Here is a 14,412-nt window from a genome sequence, read left to right as displayed (position 1 = left end):
GCCAGAGAAATCAGTATCAGATTATGCCACTGTCAGGTCAACAAACTTTCCCATATACCCTGTTTTCAGGGGGGAGTGTAAGAAATCACAGCTACCCAGCTGACAGCAGAGCAAGAAAAACATAACTTTGGGAAGTAGGAAAGAAACCAATGAAGCTCCCCTCCCCCTACAGGCTCATTATGACGGACAGCAGACCTGAGCTGGAGGAAAGGGGAAGCTTCAACATGATACTCAAAACTTTAGCAAAAACACAGGTGTCTGGGTGGCTTAGTCAGTTAAATCGGTTGACTCTTGACTGCAGCTCAGGTCATGATCTCTGGGTCCTGGGATGGAGCCCCGCACCGGGCTTCGCATTCAGCAGGGAGTATGCTTGAGATTCTCTAACTCCCTCTATACTCCACCCTAAATATAAACCTATCAAGCCTGGACATTTAAATTACAGGCATCACACATGTAACATCAGTGATGCGTTCTTAAAAATGAGACATCCAGCATCCAAATATTAACTCGGATCCTATTCTACCTTATTTCAAATACAAAAACACTATAATGTAATTACACATGAATCACCACCCCCAATTTCCTAAAATGTAATTAAATCCTTCTTTTCCTATTTTTCTACAATTTCCTAAAACGTGACTTGTTATACTGGGATCTAAACCTTGAAAACATGGTTTCCTGATCACCAAGTAATCAATACGGTTGCCAGCAGATAACTGCTGTGTAAGCTGATTTCTTCCAGCACCAGTGACATCCAAGACACATATCTCTTCTGCTGACTCTCAGCAGTTTTCAAAACCTCTACATGTGATTCTGACATTTTACAAATTTATTTAGAATGTAACTTGAGATTCCCTATACAACATCTTGTTTAAAATCCTGTATTTAGGTTGGGATGAATACATATAGAAATAGCTAAACATGTGTTGAAAGAGAATTACATTCTGTGAAGTTCGGATACGAAAAATCAAGAAGGAAAAATTAATCAGAAAGACAGGAAGAGAAGGGACTTTTTAAGATAATGAGAGTGGCCAGAAAAGTCATGGGACCCACCCTGGATTTTATCCATGAGAGGAAGAAGCAGGAACTTCAGAGAACAGAGGAAATGGACAAAGTAAGGGGTAAATAGGGCTGTTTTCTGATTATGCCTTGGAAGTCCTGCTTATAAAATGGACGGGGACCCACTGTTTACAGAGGCAGGTTAAACACGCTGCAAATCCTTATGCAACACCAGTACTGCACAGTTACAAGTAAATATATTTAAAACTCTCATAATCACGGTCTTCTAACAATGCCACAGGGAACTGCTCTATATTATGGACAGATAATCAGAAAATCATGGTGCTTAATATTTACATAGTTTCTATTTATTTTAACTTCTTACTCTGGAGCTCAAGAAAATCTAAAATATGTCCAACTCAATTCAAAGCTTTAAAAACAGTTAAAGTCAAAGACTACTTTGAGAAAGGTGATCCCTTTAACTAATTCCTAAAATCGTTATTTGTGTTGATTCTTCGAGTCAAGGTAAATCTCTGGTGTGGTAGCTACACACGCATCCTTCAGCAGACTCAAGGTCTGAGCAGGTAGCAGGTAACCAACCTATCTCTTCGCCAGAGCCCTTGAACTGCCATAAATTCTCCTTCCTTATGGAAATGTGAATGCTCCTGAGGCAATGATCACATGCTACGATTCAGAAGCCGCAGAAGTAATGAAATTACTTTCCTCTGTGCTTCAAGAAGACAGAGAATATAAAACTATTGATCTTTTGAAAAGAATACACAAAATATCAAACTGCTGAGTTTCAGGCTTAAAAATATTTTCCATAGCAATTCAAGGCCCACAAATGGAAAAAAAAATTGCACAGAATTATATGAGTCTCTTTAGAAGTGCACTATGGGTACTAGGTGTGACATAACCCAAGTTTACATTTGGGCAATAAGAATTCGAAGGGCAAAAACCCCACTTCAACAACATTCCTCTGCCAGAATCCTAAAAGTTCATCAGAAACAAGCCTTGAAGAAAGCCATTATAGAACTACTAAAGGGTAGATTCATATCCCATAATAACCAGTGTCTAAACATGTCTGACTTCCTGTACCGATTCGAAATGGCTTCTGTAGCTTCCTCTGCCCTAAACTACGACTGAGGATGTGGAGGCCAGAACAGGCGTCCAAAAGCACACAAGGTTAGCAGGGACGCAGGGAAAATGCCAACGCCAGTGGGCGGAGCACTGTGCCAGGCTTCAGGACCAAAGCTAGGGCCCAGAGAAGTAGGTGACTACTGGATCTCGACTCACCTTTGCCATCTGAGCTTGAACCCCACTAGCCTTCAGGGCAGACACAGCTTTCTGGGCTGCTGCAGGACTGTCAAAGTCGACAAAACCATAACCTGAAACACAAAACATACTTGCTTATTAAGCCATTATTTTGTGATAATGAAAAGAGCAAAAGAAGGACTCTCTGGTTCCCGATGTGGGGGCAGCAGAAACGGAACCCCTGACATCCTGACATGCCACTGGCATTACCAGCTGTCATGCTGTCTCCTTTGCAGGCTGTCTGTCCCTGGCTCTCATGAGCTAGGCAGATTTCCTTCCAAGTCAAAAACAAACCAACCAAAACAAAACCCCCAAACCTCCAGTTTTCCCCTTTCTTCAGGTGTCCTGCTTACTGAAGCAAATGACATCTAAGTTAACCAACCAAAGTTAAAAAAAGAAAAAATCAACTTCAGAGAAATAGCATTTTTATGGAACTTAACAAGTAACAGGAAAAAAAAATGTTTATCCCACAGACTAAATTTATTTTTCAAAGAAGTATAACCATGAAATACCCCAAACATAAAATAATTGAAAGTTTAGTATGTGATTAAAAATGATTACTTATTTACTTAAAATATACCTCATGATTCCCCTTCATATAGAGAAAGGAGTAAAAATGCCTCCAGATAGCCAAAAAAGCTGTTTCAGCAATTCATGCCCTAATGGCTAAAAACAAAACACAATACAAACAAACAAATAACCTTCTAAAAGAGGCTCTGGTTCAAAGCTTATTTATTCATAGCTTTATAAATATTTTTAACAAGCTGGTCAGGTAATCCCCAGCCACACTAAATCAGAAGCAGGGGTACAGGGTGTCAGGGTAAGGGCAGGGCAGCTACAAAATGAGCATATGGATGGTACCTAGCAGCAAAAACTAGCAACAAGCCATGAAAGAGCAAAACTATAAAACGAAGAGGACTTAAGCAGTCTAAAAGCAACAGCCCCATGAATTTTACCCAATCCAGTGAGCCACTGGTCATTTTTTGTTGTGATCACTCTTAAGTTATTGAGAAAAGGTTAAATCATACTTAACACACTGTTTAAAAGATCAGGGTAGCAGGCAAAAATACTGACAGAGATTTTATTGGAACACAAGCCTGTTACTACGAAATAAACTTTAAATGAGTAAGAATATTTTGAAAAACAAAAGCACTGTTTGGAGGCTGCAGGGAAGGGCCAGTCCTATCACTGATTTCTTGACAGGGTAAAGATAGAGTATCTTCCACGAAAAGTACTAGCGTCCATTCAAACGGACAAACATACCTATCAACAAGGCCAAACACAGAGCTTGGCAAGGGTTCAAAGGTCGGTTGGCAATATTAGTACCCAAAGCTACTGTCTGGTAACTAAACGGGTTGTAATGAAACAGAGTAAACCATCAATTATAGAAATAGAGGTTTCAGCAGAGATGCGTTAAAGCTGAAATAAGCAGTAGCTTCCTTCTATTACTTGGAATTGGACGGAAATAAAGCCTGATTTGATTTTGACAGTAGAGAAACAGCCAGGTTGGAAAGAAAAAGAAGAGCTGGCTCAGGTAAAAACAGAGAATGGCACTCAACAGCCACATCAGCAATTAGAGTCAACACCGTTAGAGCGTTTTTAGAAACCCGTAAGTCAATGCTAATACGCAATCCTCTGTGGGGACACACACACACTGTCACCCTCGCACCTATTTATCACCCACATACAACTTGAGCAGGCTGTAAACGAAGATCCAGCGTCACTCCCGCTGATGGATATTTGAGTGAGGTCACCCCCCCACCCCATCCCCGAACACAATCTTCTTGTTGACTGTATATCACAAGACACAGAAAGATCTCAACTTTGATGTAACTGGGGTTGAACTTATTATCAGTCAAGTACGATTAGTATCATTTTACCTGTTATTTTATTAGGAAAAATCTATAATGGTTGCATTTTAGTTGTTTATGTTCTTTTCTGGCCTTCTCAAAGCACAAATATTTCAGTAAATATTTTCAATAAATATTTTTGCTGTAAACAAAATCTAATGGGTAGGCATGCAACCCTGTGCTCTGTCATTTTGTCTGCTGTATTACTTTCAAGTAAATATAAGACTGTATCAACTTGAGTTATAGATTCTGTGGGTTTCATTGCATAAATGGGTATAAAGATACTTCTAAAGGTGGGATTTGCTAAATAACACAGCAGCCTCTCACTAGAACCCTAGAAAGACTCTCCTTGGGTCTCAGGACCAGGAATAGTTATGGTACTCCTGCTTCTTGAATTTTCCTCCACATTATAGTCACTAAGCCACGGGAATAGATACGTTTTTTTATTTTTGTTTTGCCCATTAGCAAACTCAGGCCATTTTTGTAGTAAGCTGAGAATTCCTGCTCTTACCCCTCTCTTCCCCTTAGATTTATTCCCACCCATTTTTATAACTTCGTGTGTGTGTGGAGGGACATTTGTGTGCATGTGTTCTAGTTTTATATGTAACTCTGTAAGCATTAATAAAATTATTCAATCAGTGCCACAACTGATACTCTGTAAATTTTTTTTTGGCTTGGAATTGCCATCTATACTGGTGTTGGAAAGTGTTTAAACACCTTTATTTAGTTGGGTAAAACCTGACAAAAATTGAAATGCAGAAGAACAACTGACTCAAAAAGTTTCAAATTTAATAGCTAAGGTAATGTTATTCTGAGCAATGTTTCCTTCAGTGTAATTTTCTTTCTTGGAAAGAGACTCCAAAATATGCTTTGTGACAAAAAAAAAATGTTCTGTGACCTCTAAGGTCTCTAACTTTCAGGTATAAAATTCTTTGATATTGTCAACCTCAAAAAATTAGTATATAACATGTGAATTTTCTATTTATGTGAATACTCTGTAATCCCTTATGCATTATCTATATTTATACACCTATTCATCCATTCACTTACCTGCCTTCTCATGTTATCAATGGCTACCATGCTGTCTTTTTTATGAGGTATACTGTGTTATTTCTTCTCATTTGTCCTAAAATAACTTTTTTTTCCCGGGAGCTCTCTCATTCTACTTCTAGGATTTTATATACCCATTCTGCTCCCTTGGTCCCTTCACTCACCCACCCACCACATGTGCTGACATGTCTATTCCTGAGAGCCTGTGTGTTACAAAGAGCCCTAAAAGGTTCCTACCATTGCCCTCATGGAAGGCACTATCTCCTGAGACTCACTTTAAGAGAAGGTCTCCAGGAGACGTGCTGTTTGGACAATCAGTTCTGAATTATTCTTTCCTTTATTTTAAAAGCCCCACAAATTTCTCCACTTTTCTTGGAATATCTTCCAACTGTGAAGGCTTCGTATCATAAGATGTCCGATTTCACATGAGTATATTTTACTTACACCTTTTCTATATTGTGTTGAGCATTTTATGGAATTTTGGTTTCTAAGGAACAAACTCTCATTGGAGAAAAGTGTACTACATACAGGTAGGCGTGTTCAGTGCAGGGGAATGGGAAGAATTCAGCCGGGGAGTCCTCTGAGTCCTTCCCTCACTTAACTGGGCAGCTGTGCTAATTTTTAACACACTGATCTGCCATGTAAGATTCTTCTCTGCTGGGGGCGGGGTGGGAGGAAAGGTAGGGTCAAGCCATAAAACCATTTGCCTACTGTGATTTTCTCTCTCAGTTTGAAACAAATGTTTGAGATCAGCTTCCTGTTTTATGCTTGCAAGAGTCCACTTTTCTTTATAAAACTGAAAGGTTTTTTTTCCCCACGTCCCTGTTTTCTCAAATCGTTTACAAGTATGTGAAATAACACTAACCTTGGCAACTAAATAGAAACATTTCAGTCTACAATTTGACTCTCTAGTTTAATTCATTTAAAATATTTATTGAGTACCTCTCTACATAAAGCACTGCTTTATTCACTGTCCCTAGGCAAAACTGTCTTCATGTGCCATGTGGCTTAAACAGGGGCTTAGATATTGGCCACAAAAGCTCCTTTAAATGCAGGAACTTTGAAGAAGACACAAATACAATGAACCACTTCAAGTCTAGATTAAAGGAAATGGCTGGCTTCTACGAGGCTTCCCATACGGTTCATTTCCATTCTTTGACTTTCTCAGACAGCGCTAAGTCAAAGCTATCGCCACTCCTTAAAAAAACTGGGGTCTAATTAATGAGGAGATTTGCCTTCTCTGCCTATTCCTGTCAACCTTATTTCAATTCATGGGGTCAGTGGTCGGACTCAAAGTCAGCTGACTCTATTCTTCCCCTTTCCTCGAAATCACATGCCCATTGTTAAGATGCTGGATCATTAAAAGTCAGAACCACCGGGCATCAGCACTGCCTACTGTAGACGCCTCCTCTTCCAGCTCACGGAGCTGGATGAGCTCATCCTAATTACATGGAAAACTGAAGGTCAGTGCATCAAATTAATGCAGCAGCATATTTCAAAGGGGTGTATGACCTCCCCTCCCTATTACAATTTGGTCAGTGAAAATGGTTCTCTCCTCCCCCGCTGCCAATATTGTCAACAGGCATTCAGCACAGAACAATTGGGAGTATTGAAACATGTAATTAAGTACTGCTTAAAACTACTCTATTCTAATTAATAGAGCCAATTTGCACAATATGTAATCTTTTCAGTTCTTTAGTACAGTCCAATGGTCTTCAGTAAGCAGCTCTAATCTCCTCAGGCTCAGGAAAGAAAAGCTATTTTCTAACTCTACTTCCCTTTTAAAGTAGGGGCTAAATGCCAACCAGTATCCTGCCTGTTAGCTCCACTGGAGTCAGATCTGCGACTCTGGCAAAGTGTAGCGCTGTAGGGTTTCCAGCCAAACCTCAGCCAGGGACAAATGTAAAGGAATATGCTGACACCATGCAAGACCGGAACTGGGGGACACAGAAGACTCGGTTTTTAATAAAATGGAGGTAGTAATTTTGAAACCAAAGATCAGGTTTACAATGCCATCAGTTTCCTAGAGCTAGGATGTAGTAAATTATCATCCAAGGGAATATACCTTTGCATTTGTTTGTTGTCTTATCCAAAATTGCCTTTGTGGAGACTATCTTCCCATATCTGAAAGATAAAAAGAAAAAAAAAAAAAGAACAGGAGAAGTTAAAATCAAGGAACCCTTAGGAATGGCAAAGTCCAGAGAGCATACATACTTTTCAAGCACCTGCAAAATTTAAAGGACAAAATGTCCTATACTTAGGGGACAGACAATGAGAATTTTAAACTCAAAACTAAACTAAAAGAAGGGTCTGGCTAGGCCTCCTATTTGAATCCTCAGATTACGGTCTGATGTTGACCTTTGAGGAATCAGGTACTTACCTGACACTCTTGGGACCAAAAAAAAAAAAGAAAAATAGGGGGGCGGGGTGGGGGCGGGGAATGAAGTCCCTAAGAAGTTACTTCTAGCAACACTAAGTGAATATAAAGCCAAATGCAAGGCTATAAAATTTACCTAACACCTTGATAACTATTAATGTTTATATAAGTCTATAAAGATATATAACTAATATATTAACACCTCTTTCAACTCAGTAATAATAGCTCCACATACATATGTGAAATGATAGTAACAATCAAGAATATAAAACCATGAGCCAGGGATTAAGCATTAATTTGATGAGGGTTTGTATAAAGGTGATGGAATTCCTTAAGGTACAATAGATGTTGGGAGAAGAAGGAAAAAACCCAGAATATTAACCTCTTAATGATCTGCTGCTGAAGATGAAGTAGAAGTGTAGCTTAGTAAGTCCATGTCCCAACCTGAACCCTTTCAGAGTGGCCACACCACAAGGTAAAGCACAGCCATCTGTGCTCATCTTCAAAAAGCTAAGGAAAAACCTTTGAAAATTAATTCTTAAAAATTGTGGGGACTTTGAGAAATGCACGTAACTCACATCACGGATCTGTGACCTGTGCCCTCATTTATACATGTTTAATTTTACTTTCCTGTGTATTACTTTTAAAATTTCTTATTTTCTCTAATAATACTTTTTCATGATTGACCCCAAGGTCTTTAAAAAGTCTTGAAAGCTTAGGAAATGGAAGCATCTTGTGTAGCACTTTAAAGCATTTCTGAATACTGTAGGTTTCTGGTTTATGCATTGAACAAGCTGAAATATATTTATCTAGAAGAAACAAATGGCTTGAACCACCTCTTTTCCCCGGTTCATTTTCACTCTGTGTAATCACATAATCAAATGATTACTAACCAGGCATGAAAGTAAAGATAATTTAAGGTTCAAATGACAATTACATCCAAGAGGCATAATATCGCACAAACACCTTCAATTCCCTGTAGAGCTTCTGAGTATTTACAACATTAACACAGGTCACCATGCTTGGCAAAAAAGGGCACTAATTTTTGAAAAATCTGAAAACCAGAGAAAATAAGTGATTTAAAAACCACCTTTTCAGCAACCATTTCTCTATAGATTACTTTCATGCTGGATTTATTTATCAGCACGCTCCTTTGCAAAAGTTTTGGCTGGAAATGCTTTTAGACTGCATTCCAGTCTCAAACCTCTCCAACAGTATCGAAGAGAGTTAGTATGACTCCAGTTCAGGATAAGGGGATTGAAAGTCACAGAGATTAAGAGCCTCTGCTTGAGGTCACAGAGTTCAGAGTCTTTTGTAAACCAAGAAGAAGAAAGGAAATTTAGGGAAGGTCAGGGGCTGGCCTTCTACCCTCCTGGTCCTGCTCACCCCACTAACCATGGGAGAGAAAGGGAAATGTGGGAGGTAGGAAAAGAGAAAAGTCTCCTGGGAGCACTGGCACTCAGTCCATGCCAGTTTTTCTGGGTTTCTGTTCTCTTTGATCTCTCTGCTGCTGTGACATTACTCCTCGCCACCACATCTAAGTACCCCACTCTGAACTTGCTCCCCAGATCTCAGCCTACATTTCTGGGTGCTCTTTCCAGGCTTCTTCGTCCATTCGACCTCCTCTCCTCCTCCCTCCTTAGCCAAATACTCTCATCTCAACCCTTCCTTTTCCTAGGAAATCCATCCAATTCTATGGTGTTATTTAAAGCATGTTCTCTGGTGCTTGTTTCTCCTTCCTGATTTGGGTCTTGTTTTTTTTTTAAATGAGGTTATTTATTTATATGAGAGAGAACCAGAGAGCAAGAGAGCAAGCGCGTGCTACATGACTGGGGTGGGGGGGAGGGAGAGGCAGATTCCCTGCTGAGCGGGAAGCCCAAATTGGGGCTCAATCCCAGGACTGTAGGATCATGACCTGAGCGAAAGGCAGCTGCTTAACCAACTGAGCCACACAGGTGCCCCCTGAGTTGATTTTTTGTTATTCCCCCAATGTCAGTTTTTTGTCTCTCTTTCAACTCAAGTATCTTTTTTAAGTTAAGATACTTTGATATCTCATTCAGTGTCACCTCATGCCCACTATTTTCTAAATCCCATCCTTAAAGAGCCCAAACCCATCTTCTCTTCTTTCATTCAGTAGCAGTGTCCCACTCTGATCTCCCACCAGGCTCGAGGTCCTCAAGACACCATCCTGAGTCCAGGCAGTCAGGAGCCCTTCTGAGTTGTCTCTGACATGTTTCTAATATTCACCCTTCCCCTTCACTACCTCTAGACCCAAGCAAAAAAACACACAATACTTCTTGCCTTGCTTTCAGCTTCTGGCGCTTCCAACCATGTCTGCTGCTTTAATTTACTTTAAACATCACTTTAAACATGTCTCTCTCATCCCATCATTATCCCATTCTAGCCCTGTTTGAACTTGAAGAACCTGTTCAAACATTATCTCTTCCATGAAACCATCCCTAATCTCCTCATCCAAATCCATTGTGATTTTATAAGAAACCAAAAAGGGGATTACATTTACTCAGTTCCTACTTATGTTCTAGGCGCTGTGCCAGGGGCTTTGTATGCATGATCTTATTTAATTAACTTTGCAACATTCTTATGAGGTAGGTGCTATTATTGCCATTTTTACAAATGGGAAAGTAAAAGCTCATATAGATTTTAAGCCAAAAATCTCTCCTAAAACCCGAAAGCTTAAACAAATTTTGTTTAAATTCTCACTGCAATTTATTCATGAAATAATTCCGAGAAACAATGTTTCCTTTATACACTGAAGGTGTGAAAGCGAAGGAAATCAACTGGGAGACCTCTTCTTATCAAGGTATGGGAGATTTGCTTTTCAAGCCAAAGTAAAGCTTTTGTTTGTGTTAAACATAAGAAATAAACATGTGGTTCATGGTTGAAAGAGGGATGTGGGGGAGGTGTGTGGGAGAAGAGATTTCTGAAATTTATTCAGTTTTACTTTCTACTGCGGTTTTCACCATGATTTGTGAGTTAAGCCTAAAAGACTTCTCAGAAAGGTACTGTCTCGGGAGCTATTCCATACCGGCCTCCCTGTAACTCCCTACATGGAGTTACCTGAGGGGTACAGAAGGGTTTACCTCTGGTGAGTTATCTTCTTTTCTGGGCTGTCCGCTCAGCAACACCTCCCCTGCCACCAGAGGTATCTTATTCAAATAACTGAACTGGAAGATGCCCCACATGCAGTCGCTCAGGCCCTGGCTCTGGTAGTGTCTCCGTGATGATGCGGTCACCGTATGCGGGACTGGAGGGCAGAACAAGTAGTTCTGATCACGGGAGACAGGATCTAGAACACAGGCCTGGGCCGTCTATCAAATGGTGCCTCAAGGAACAGGAAAAGGCACAGCGGGGTTCAGAGCACGCACCCTTTCCCGCGTACTAGTTCCCTCTGCGGTAAGATTTAATGATGCGGGGCAAGGGGTGCGGGGGTGGGGGTTAAAGAGGGTTCCCATTTAGTCTGATTCTATTGTTGCTCATCCGTGCCTCCGAGAGTAACAGACATTTGAGTAAAACGTCATAAATCAACCAGATACTCACTCGCCCTTGGTTGAGTTTGTTTTAAAACATCATTAAGTAACAGAGACAGGTTTGGGAGAAAAAAGCCTCTTGACTGACAGGATTCACACTCTGACAACACCAGAGAGGAGAGCAAGCCGTAGAATTTTAAAGGAAAAAAATGTGACTAGGAAGATTCTGAGGGTTTTCCCTATCTTCAAAGTAATGAGGCTCAGACCGTAGCCCTGGCTACCAGAAAATAATATTCTTTGCTAAAAGCAGATAATCCACTCCAGAGGAAGCAAAAGGATAAAGAGTAATTAAGAGATGTGACTACAGAATCATTAGAATTTCAAAGGGAGCGGATAACAAGTCTCATATTTAAACCTATTGGCCCAAGTGAACCTGGCTGATAAAACCTTCTGCTTAGAATCTACCAGAATTTCTTCTGTTTTTATCACAGCTTGTCATTTCTGCCCCGTTTCCATTGAGATTTCTTTCATCTGCTGAACTATAAAGTCAAAGTAAAGTTTGGTCTGTCCTAAGTAAATAAAACTTAATTTTTTTCTCCGGCCCCTTCACGTAGTACCTTCTAAACTCTCTTTTTATTAATTTGCCTTAATTACAAAAGAAATGCACCCTTGTAATTGGCAGACACAGAAAAGTAAGTTGAGATATTTTTAAAAAGATTTTTATTTATTTATTTGAGAGTGAGTAAGAGAGAGAAAGAGAATGAGTAGGTAGGGGCAGAGGGAGAGAGAGAAGCAGGCTCCCCACTGAGCCCGATGCAGGGCTCGATGCCAGGACCCTGGGATCATGACCTGAGCTGAAGGCAGACACTTAACCAATGAGCCACCCAGGCGCCCCAAACAAAGTTGAAATATTAAAATTACCGCAAGTCCCGTATAGGAATGTTAAGACACAGTGGTGCCAATCCTAGACTTTGTCCAGTGGGCATGTACACAAGGAACACACATGTGTACAACCTGTGTATGTGTACACACACACACACACACACACACACACTCCTGTACTAGGGAACTGGCAGCTTTGGAAAACTCCCAGTTCCGAGCCCAGGTTCTGGAAAGTGAAGTCCAATCCACCCACCACCAACAGATGGCGACAATGGTTGCTCTGTTATTTTAACATTGGTCCTTCCAGTTGTAAATTCATTTAAGGCACCATGGGGTAATTTGCAGTGTCGATGTTAATTCTGAAAGGTTTTATGAACATCATTAAACCTGAAAAAGCAAGGAGAGTATAGAAAACAAAAATAAGAAAAAGTATATACTTATGATGTAAACAACAAAAAAAAGAGATTTTCTGTTTGATAAAGGGCGAAATACTGCGCATGCCTAGGGGATGACTGGTTTTGTTTGTTTTAATAGCTGAGCTGCCTGTGAAGGACAACTAGGGACTCAGACATCCTTTGAGATTCTGTGCCTGTGCAGAGGACAATCGTCAGCAAGAAGGAGGGACAGAGAACTGCAATGACTTCTGAGTATTTGGCTATCAGTTCAGCATCAATACGAGACAATATGACCCAGAGAGTTAATGCAGGAGAATAATAAAAAGAATAGCTTACATCTCTATAGCTTTCACTTTATGCCTGGCATAATTTTAAGTGATTTAAGTCAATTATTTTAATCCCAACCACCTCTGCAGTAGGTTAGGTATTATTCCCATTTTGTAGATGTGAAACCAGGGAGCGCAGCCTGGGCCCTTGTCAAGTTGCACAGACAGTAAGTGGCAAAGATGGGAGGCAGGAATTTTGATCTGGACACCATGCTGACAGCTGCAGAAACAGGTCCCCAACCACAGGCTGTTCCATAAATTCAAAGCAATTCCTATCTTGACTCTGCACAGATCCAAATGAGTGAGGGGATGAGGGCGGACTCAAACTGCAAAGGTTTCCAGGACTGATGCTGAGAACATTCCGAAAGGAGTTTCCCGGACTTCCCAGGTAGAGACAACATGGGTCTATTTGGAATAAAGTGCCCAACAGAGCATGTATATTAGTGGGGAGGAGGTACAACCCGCTCTAAAGCTTAAAAGGATCTACTCGGTGGGAACGGATTCGGGGATGATAAGCCAAAACTTCTCTTGTTATTTTGGATTTGGTGGGGGAAAAGGAAAAAAAAAAAGGGCGCAAACACACCCATACAGAGACAATACTGTGTATGTCGTTTTCCGTTTTCCCCCTAGCTCTTTTTGCTGTTGTATCTTTTCAGCGGCCTCCCAGGAAATGAGGATTTCCTAAAATTTGCTTTAGCTCTCCCAACAATAGGCTGAATAGGGGAAGGAAAAGAAAGTATTAAATTACACCCATTTTGCTTATAGAAAAGTTTGTTGGAGAATACAGTAAAAAAGTAGGAGTTGCCTGTCCATGTTATTGTACCCTCACTACACTGAGTAATTCACCGGGCTGGTTTTCTTTATTTACTTGGTATAGAAAGTGGTCAGCATTTGAAGATGAGAAACGAGACACAGGACATTTTAAAATGAGGCAATCAATACCAAACAAATTTTTTATGACTTTGCCTGGTTAGTACTGAAGATTTTAAATGTTACCGTAAGACTCTTCTAAGATCTACAAATATTAAAGGTATAGAAAGTCACTCCACTTTTCCTTACAGCTGTTTCAGCTTAACTCTTAACCTCCGTTAGCAGTCTGTCCCTCCCAACTGTGTGGCAGAGCAAGGGGTACCCTCGTGAGTACAGTGATTCCTGGTACATGCGACAAAACAGAAAGCTTCATCTAATGCAGCTGAAATTGGAGCCAGGCTCTGAGGGTTAAATGCTTGGCAGGAAAAGCTGCTAGAGCCCTAAAGGTCAGGAGCAAACCTGGTGCTGAAGGTGAATGGAGCACAGGAAAGACAAAGACAGTCGAGAAAGAGATCAGACCAAGAAATCAACCCACAAATATTTACAGCATGTCTCCGGCATGCCCTTCACCAGACAGAGCCTACAAAAAATACACATGATGTCATTCTTGTTATCAAAGGTTGGCCGGGGAGATCATCTTTGAAGGGATGTAAGGAATTTTTAATATTAAAAAATAAGAATACTGACGAATACTGACTTCTCTGACGAATGCTAAATAAAGGGAGGCATAAACACAGGAGGAAGGTCAAGTCCACCAGGAAAGACTCTGGGGAAAGCAGAAATTTAGGTGGGCCACGGAGGACAATAAACAGAGGAACCCACCAAATTAGCAACCCATGTTGGGGGAGTAAAGGAAGCTAAGTTTGAAAAGGTTTGATAGGGCCTTGAGTTCCAGGAAAAGAGTAAAGGAACAGAATGTGT

At 40.5% G+C, this 14,412-nt stretch overlaps 1 protein-coding gene across 11 annotated transcripts in view; it reads right to left on the bottom strand.

Moving 5' to 3' along the window:
• RBMS1 (RNA binding motif single stranded interacting protein 1) overlaps positions 1–14,412 on the bottom strand; it is a 132,866-nt gene that overhangs the window by 37,293 nt on the left and 81,161 nt on the right. For all 11 annotated transcript variants that reach the window (XM_082691402.1, XM_082691403.1, XM_082691404.1 and 8 more), the window contains 2 exons: positions 7,279–7,337; positions 2,296–2,387 (listed from right to left, as the gene is read on the bottom strand). In XM_082691402.1, the coding sequence (XP_082547528.1) occupies positions 2,296–2,387; positions 7,279–7,337 (151 nt within the window). The remainder of the gene's footprint in view (positions 1–2,295; positions 2,388–7,278; positions 7,338–14,412) is intronic.

Source organism: Mustela nivalis, assembly GCF_964662115.1.
Source record: "Mustela nivalis genome assembly, chromosome: 11".
Lineage (NCBI taxonomy): Eukaryota > Metazoa > Chordata > Mammalia > Carnivora > Mustelidae > Mustela > Mustela nivalis.
Note: the sequence above shows the minus strand (reverse complement) of the source record. Positions and strands in the feature narration are given on the sequence as shown.